The sequence below is a fragment of the Gymnogyps californianus genome, chromosome 6, assembly GCF_018139145.2.
Source record: "Gymnogyps californianus isolate 813 chromosome 6, ASM1813914v2, whole genome shotgun sequence".
Classification (NCBI taxonomy): Eukaryota; Metazoa; Chordata; class Aves; order Accipitriformes; family Cathartidae; genus Gymnogyps; species Gymnogyps californianus.
In genome coordinates this window covers 37,509,577-37,517,108 of record NC_059476.1, presented here as the reverse complement: position 1 = coordinate 37,517,108, position 7,532 = coordinate 37,509,577, and the positions used below count along the sequence as shown (strand labels likewise).

The 7,532-nt window shown below is 50.3% G+C and overlaps 1 protein-coding gene across 2 annotated transcripts; it reads left to right on the top strand.

Moving 5' to 3' along the window:
- Positions 1-915: 915 nt before the first annotated feature.
- On the top strand, positions 916-7,512 carry AIFM2 (apoptosis inducing factor mitochondria associated 2). Of its 2 annotated transcripts, XM_050899131.1 has the most exons (9): positions 916-1,090; positions 1,998-2,113; positions 3,562-3,681; positions 4,095-4,187; positions 4,505-4,613; positions 4,825-4,977; positions 5,744-5,944; positions 6,817-7,018; positions 7,362-7,512. In XM_050899131.1, exons 1-8 carry the CDS (start codon positions 916-918, stop codon positions 6,969-6,971), a joined length of 1,122 nt encoding a protein of 373 aa, XP_050755088.1. In that variant the 3' UTR covers positions 6,972-7,018; positions 7,362-7,512. The 2 variants fall into 2 exon arrangements, with proteins under 2 accessions (XP_050755088.1, XP_050755087.1); XM_050899130.1 differs by lacking the exon at positions 7,362-7,512 and having other exon boundaries at positions 6,817-7,263.
- The last annotated feature ends 20 nt before the right edge of the window (positions 7,513-7,532 follow it).

Sequence of the window (7,532 nt, the reverse complement as noted above, 5' to 3'; positions counted from 1 at the left end):
GCTGAGGGCTGCAAAACGTGATCTCCTCCAGCAAGGGCAGGAGCAGGGCACCCCTCTGTTGCCAGCCCCCGCCTGCCCCCCAAAAGGGGGCATCGAACCAACATGCGTTTAACCAACATTCATAGCTGACAAAGGACAAGCCAAGGTGGACAGAGAAAGCCCGATGTTCGTGAACTTAACAGAACAAAACAGAACAAAACAGAACAAAACCATCTCCTTTTCTGTTTGGGTTTTTTTAAAGATGAGCTCATGACTTATTAATGCTGGGGTTTGGCAGGACTGACCGCACATCCTCAGCATTAGCAGAGCCTCTTGTCTTGCACAGCATCCTTACCGGCTGCCAGGCTGCAGCTGCCATCCCCGAGCCGGCAGGCTCAGCCGGGGCAGTTCCCCTGGTCTCCGGGCGTTTGCCCATCGCCCTTAAAACACAGCCCTCGGTTCCTAAGATCCTTACGGTCCCGTTCTCGCGTGGAGGATGTGTATGGGGGGCACTTAATGAAAGCGAAAGGGGAAATATTCTGTACTTGGGACTCCGGTGCTCACCGGGGCAGACACTGCGCCCTGGCACGAAGCGTCGCCCTGCTGCCCTCCCTTGCCGGCGAAGGCCAAGGTCCGCAGGCGAGGCTCAGACCTTGCTCCTCCCTGCAGCTTTACGGCTGCAACAGCTGATCCGCCGGCAAACGGGACTGCACCCACCGCGGGGAGAGGCGGAGAGCGAGGAGGAGGCGGGTGAGCCGGCAACGACACAACCCATGCCGCGGGGGGAAGGACGTGCTTCCTTCCCCCCCCCCCGCCCCGGCATCGGGCCAGCCCCCCTGCTCTCGGCTCCCTGGCTGGGGCTGCACCGGGCTGGGCCCGCCCTGCCCTCCGGGGCGCAGCGCTGAGTCAGGCGGCGGGCGGGGGCAGAGCCGCACCATGGGATCCCGCGTGTCCGTGGACGACTCCGTGCGGGTGGTGGTGGTCGGGGGCGGCTTCGGAGGCACGGCGGCCACCAGCCTGCTCAAGTCCTGGGCCATCCCCTTCGTGCTGGTGGACGTGAGAGATGCTTTCCATCACAACGTCGCTGCCCTCCGGGCCGCCGTGGAGAGCGGTAAGGGCTCAACTGATTTCCACGGCCTTCCCCCTGCGTGGGTCCCGGCGGGTCAGCTCTCTTATCCCCACCGGTGACTACAGCAGCTCGGAGGTACTCGGGGAGTAACAAGGAACGGGGTACTGAAAGTGCCTCCTTCACCCCAGTGATGGTGAAAGACCTGACGTTTTCCGTCCGGAAAACAAATACTTGGCTCTGGGAGGACCCACAGACCGTCTGTGTTGAGCTCATTGCATGTCTGCTGGGACAACTGAGCAAAAACTACTCGGATGGTCCTTTTTTTCGTTTATTATTTCAAGAGTTTAGAAGGTGACTAAGCTAAAACCAGCAGCACCTGCAAGGGGTGAATGAATGTCTTTCTGTATCTGGTACTTGAAATGTCAAGCAGCTCAGCAGTGAGGCCCTGGATGATAAAATTCTGTTCGGGCTTGTCTGGGATCTCACTTGGGAGACTGGGCTAACCCCATTACTCCAGTCGCTGGGGATTTAGGGGGAAAATCTCATGTTCGAGGCTGGGAACAAGCATCAAAAGGATGTCAAAAGCTTGGTCTGAGAGGCAGATGACATGACAAAAAGCCTCTGACATCCTGCCTGAAATGCCCTGGACCACAGTGGAGCACTTACTGGCAAATCAGTGCAGGAGATTCCTGTGTGGGGAGCAGAGAGAAAGCAATCTAGCTGAGGGTGTCACCTGGCCTCTGAGGAGCTGATCTTGTCACCAAATCTGAGGCAAAGGTCCTGAAGCTCGTTGCTGGGCAGAGATAACGCGCAGCAGAAGCCCAGCCTGTGGTCCTAGGTGCATACAATGCTTTTGTCTGAGCAAGGACGGCAGGAGGGGAGAAGGGAAGAGGGGTTTGCTAGCCCCCACAGAGGGAGATCTCTTCCCCGTTGTCTCCTCTTACCGCAGGATTTGCCAAGAAGACTTTCATCTCCTACTCTGTCACTTTTGGGGACAGCTTCCGACAAGGCAAGGTTGTTGGCATAGACCCTGGGAGGCAACAAGTCTTGCTCAGTGATGGTGAGGTGGGTGATGGAGTAACTTGCAATGAGTAACTTAGCTGCCTTATGGGATCACCTGCTAATGCAGAGAGTCAGCCTTCAGCAGGGTGTGTTATGAATCTCTCCTCCTTAGCATTTTTCTTCAGCTATGTCATGGCTGCGAGAATGCAGTACTCCAAATCTCAGCTATGTTGGCTTTGACTGGTGATGTCCGGTTGGAGAAGTGACTTGGAATTTAGGTTTCAGACTGCTGTCCGTGCTTGGAGCCCTCCGGGGGGGAAAGAGCGAGATGAGCAGGACCACAGGGCACCTACAGAAAATGTGCCTCTGAGCAGGAAGAGGAGTGTAACTCTCATCTGCCAGAGGAGGGGGGGTGCGTGTGCAGGACAGAATTGTGCCCTGGGAAAAACAAACTGGACCTTTGCCCTCGAGTTGGACGAGAGCTGGGAATGCCGTTCAGTTGTGGCAAACACCCCCGTATCTCCTACAGCGTGGGTCAGCTGAGCACACGAACCCCAGCCTGTCCAACACCCCCAGGCTCAGAGTTCACGTGCACAACAGGGTTCCTGTTCTGATGTAACCCTCAGCTTGGCTGAAATGCCTGACCCCAAACAAGCCACAAGCCAAGGCCTCTGGGAAGTCACTGATGGCTTTCCTCTAGGTTTCTGCCACCTGTGGGCAGATACACAAACGCTCATGCATTTAATACTGGCCCTGTAACGCTGGGAGGTAGAGAGGAATGAAACCAATGACCTACTACTATGGAGGGCTGCCCCAGAGAGGATCAGGCCCCCTGCCATCTCCTCTAAAACCGAGAGGCAATGTGGGGAAATACTGTAGCATTTAATCATCCTGAAGAGCTTGACAACAGAGACCATCTTTCCCCGCATGCGCTGAATGGCACCATCCCTTCTAGCCAAGCTAAGTGGCCTAGAGCTGTGTTGGGATGTGGGTGTGCAGTAAATACCACACCCCATGTAGTGCTCAGATGAGCTTTTGTTCTTAGAGCTGGATTTAGAGCTCAACAATTAACCCTGGAGCTCAGATCCTTATCTAACTGCAGGAAGAAACAAGGGCAGCAGCTCTGATAACTCTTTTCAGCCAGAGCATCTCATCTTTATTCAGAAGAGGGTGAAGGAGAGAAGTTAGTCTCTGGAGCCAGCTGTGAGGGTAGCTTCAGCGTCTGGCATAAATATCAGGTTATTTCCTGTAAGCTTACGGTAATTTCTTCAAAGATCTCAGCTCACCTGAAGAACGGTGCTTCTCTCAGACCCTGAGGAAGGCAGTTACTTGGTGTTACCAGGACCAGGTCTCTTCCTAAAGTCACTTTCTGACAGTGGCAACTGCTTTCCTAGTTATCAGCGAGGGCTGGAGGAGAGGGAATGAGTGAATAGTACCTAGGAGGCAACAACTGTGTTCTAGGCTCTGTTTTTAAGAGGTCTAACATCCTATTCCACCTTCTGCCCTCCCAGGAGCTTCACTACTCCCATCTCATTCTGGCAACAGGCAGTGATGGGCCATTCCCCGGGAAGTTCAACAAAGTCATTGACATGGAAAGTGCCATCCAGACCTATGAAGACATGGTTAAAGAGGTGAGGAATCAACTTATCTCCTAGGAAGCGTTACCTACCTTTCTTCAGCTTCCCTGTCCCAGACACCACCAGGGGTATCTGGAGCCATCTGTGTCTAAGAACAAGAGACCACGATGCCTGCAGGGACAGGCCAGGACAAGGAGCATGTGCTAGCTTGTCTGGTGTTCTGCATGCCCCAGAGGAAGATCTGCTGCCTGCACAAGGGGAAACCTGAAATGCTCAACAGCGTTACAGTGTAGACAGGAAGAGTGCACAGGGTTCTCATTTTTTGTTTCCTCTTAATGAACTAGGCTGTTTATTGCTGTTGGGCCAGTGCTGTATCTCAGACAGCTCTGTTGACAGAGCAGCTGAAGGTATCTAACTTTCTGCACTTAACAGTTGTCTTCTAACATGAGTTTCCTCTTTACTTCAAGATTGAGAAATCTGAGTGCATCCTGGTAGTGGGAGGTGGTGCTGCTGGAGTCGAGATGGCTGCAGAGATCAAAACAGAGTACCCAGCCAAAGAGGTAGTAGCATATTAGTTACCATTAACTTCATCTTTGTTTCTGAGACTGTTCTTCTGTGATGGTCCTGTTGGAGGTACCCGAGATCACTACAAATCAAGACCTTCCATGCAATGGCAGCCTTCGCCCCCACTGCCTCCCTTTCTGAGAGTGCCCTATAGCCTGTCACCTGTGATTATTGGCATTAGATGCCTTTCACTGGCTCGCTCTTCTCGGGAATTAAGCGGGGTGGAAGTAAGCTAGCTATAGCTGCTCCTCCCCGGCATGTGGTGAGTCCTGTCCCATTCCTGTGACCCCGTTTGCTGTTTTGTCCCCAACAGGTCACCCTCATTCATTCAAAAATTGCACTAGCTGATGCAGAGCTGCTAGATAGCGTCCGTCAGGAGGTGAAAGAGATTCTCCTCAGAAAAGGAGTGCACCTCTTATTAAGTACGTACTTAACGATGCCTCTGAAGATCTAGACTCTGAAGTTCTGTAAGCTGCTCTTCCTTTAGCCAAAGCATCTCCTTCTGACATCCTCTTTCTGACTCTTTTGACTAAGCATGGCTCCCTTGAATTCCCGTTTCTCTAGATCCATCTGGGCTAGCTGGAAACGGCAGCCCAGTAAAGGTTTGTGACCCAGGGCTCTCTGTTGCAACAGGTGAAAGGGTCAGCAATGTGGAAAACCTCACGCCAAACCAGTTCCAGAAGGACATGGTAGTAAGGACAGAAAAGGGCACCGAGGTGGTTGCTGACATGGTGGTCCTGTGCACGGGGATAAAGGTTAACTCTTCAGCATACGCTGCTGCATTTGGTAAGTCAAAAAAACAGCGGGTGGGGAGAAGCAACACAGTTCTTCAGTGTCTTGTACTTGAGTACTGTGAGGTTAGGAATCAACCTTAGACAACCTGCAGCGGTTATTCCACGATACAGCAAATGCTCTAACATCACATTAAATACTTAACTGTGAAATGTGACCTTCGGAAACTGACAGACCATAGATCAAGTGGCCAACAGTCTTCTCCAGCTCCTTGTGCTAATACCTCCAAGGAACCTTAGTGTCCTAGTTCAGCATGAGGCAGATGACACCTAGAAGGTGATGGTAACTCCTGCTGTCAAGGCCAGGATTTCATCCTAGATAGAGGCTTGCTGAGTTCTGAGGAAGAATAGGCTCAGGAGATTCAGCATTCTTGCTGAACTATCAGTGTCACAGGGCGTTCAGCCAATTAGTTATTCAGTGATACATCTTCAGTCTCTTACAGCCCAATTTCAGTTATGGCACTACAACTATGGAGCAGTATGACCACTATTCAGTCTCCTTCTCAGGCTGTGTACGCTAGCTCTTAATGTTTCTTGATGTTTCTACTGAAATATCAAAGGATGATTGATTGCATGAGACTGCAATAATTAACTACAGCAAGGCAAAAAGCATCTCTTCCCTGACATGTAGAAAAGAGGGTGAAAAACCAACTCCTCACTGTGTCAATAACATGTTTGATAACATCATCGGCATTTTGGGGTCTCAGGCCACAACAAGCAACACAAAGCTCCTTCTGAAAACTTACTGTTTGGCAAAACAGGGGACAAAATGGCAAGTAACGGTGCTTTGAAAGTTAACAAGCACCTCCAGCTGGAAGGCTATGAGAACATCTATGCCATTGGGGACTGCGCAGATCTGAAAGAACCCAAGATGGCCTACCACGCTGGGCTTCATGCTAACATCGCAGTGACAAATATCATCAACAGCCTGACACATAAGCCTCTTAAAACCTACGAACCAGGTAAGGTAATCCCCTAGCACCTGGCCTTAGCTGTTGGGCTGCTTTTCTGCAGGGAACAGCTGTTTAACACGTACACATCAGAACTTGCACAGGACGCTGATTAGAGGTGAAGGGACTCACAACTGGGGTTGACTGTATAAGCTTATGGCTCAGGCTTCATCTTAGTTCTTGCCAAAGACACTGTAGATGTTCATTACCTCTGTCAGTCTACGCATGCAACGTGTCCTTTCTTCACTAATGTCTTCCTGATAAATCTACTGGTGGGTGTCTGCTATGCATCAGACTTGTTTCCTGTTCTTTAAATTGCTTACTGTCCAATTGAATCCTAAGAAGAAGGAGATGACTTTCTCCTCCTTTCTCCCTTTAAACTATACAACAAACACAAACTGAACAATCTAGTCTCAAAAATCTAGCTAGGTGATGCGTCTCATTAGTAAGCAACTGATGTAAATACTTACCGTTGAAAGCTGTTCCACATAGATGGAGGATATCTGGACAGCAGTTTGGTTTTTAAAGGCTGCCCTATTTACATTTCTTTCTACTTAAATTTTGTTGTCTACCTCGTGGACTCCCTCTTGGGAGGACTGAATCATTCTACACCACACACACAGACAGCCCAATCCTTCAGCAATCCCATTGCTGAAAGAGGCAGAGCAGATGATAGAAAGGAGAGAGTTGTGAGTAGTTCTCCTTGGGCCTGCTTCTTTTCTTGTCATGCAGCACATGGGTCCTGTGCTTAACAGTACATGTGGATATGAGACAGGGTGGGGGTGGGAAGAGAGGGTTTGGAGGAAGTGCAACACCTACATGTAGTAGGGTTTGATACTTAGCTTCGAAACTGCTTAACTTAAACCTCCACATCTTCTTTCCAGGGTCACTAACATTCCTGCTTTCAATGGGCAGGAATGATGGTGTAGGCCAGGTGAACGGTTACTACGTGGGACGTCTCTTGGTGACCATTGCTAAGAGCCGGGACCTGTTTGTCTCCAAGAGCTGGAAGACGATGGGACAGACAATGCCCTCTTAAGAGGGGATCAGTAACAAACCAGCAAGCAATACAGCAACTGGAAGAGGGTGAGGGTGCACTTTTATTGCTTGGACAGACTGATACTGTCTCCTGCAGCACCTCCTAACGCCACCCATCGGTGTGCTGCATTAAAGGGGTGCCCTGCCTTGCTGTAAAGGGGAAGCAGGCACTTTCCAAATGAAGTGCACAGAAGTTCTCATGATAAAAACCAGGGACGGAATGTTTCTTTTACTTCCCTGTTGAGATAGCTCTGAGCAAGAAACTTGGTTTACCTTGATTTGTAACAATAAACACTGTGGTTTTAAAAAAATCTCTGTGGTTTGTTTGTTACGTGGTTTTTCCCTGGCTTTCTCTACTCTCGCTCTTCTAAAAAATACTTGCCTCTTACAGATCTGGAATCTGCTCTGCAGCATGCAGGAAGAATGGCTCGCAGCACTGCCTGGGGAAAGCCTGCCTAAAGCCTTGACGAGGCTATGGTAATCCTGGAACTCAACAGAGTATAATGCAGCTTTGTGTCAACATCTCCACAGCAGCTTTAATTATGTCAGTTATAGCACTATA

What these genes read in the sequence shown, in the direction of transcription:
- AIFM2 (XM_050899131.1), top strand. Translation starts at nt 916, where the DNA reads ATGGGATCCCGCGTGTCCGTGGACGACTCCGTGCGGGTGGTGGTGGTC. An exon ending in ATGAAGACATGGTTAAAGAG is followed by an intron (nt 3,682 to 4,094) that starts GTGAGGAATCAA and finishes CTTTACTTCAAG; the next exon opens with ATTGAGAAATCTGAGTGCAT. An exon ending in TCTTAAAACCTACGAACCAG is followed by an intron (nt 5,945 to 6,816) that starts GTAAGGTAATCC and finishes TCTTCTTTCCAG; the next exon opens with GGTCACTAACATTCCTGCTT.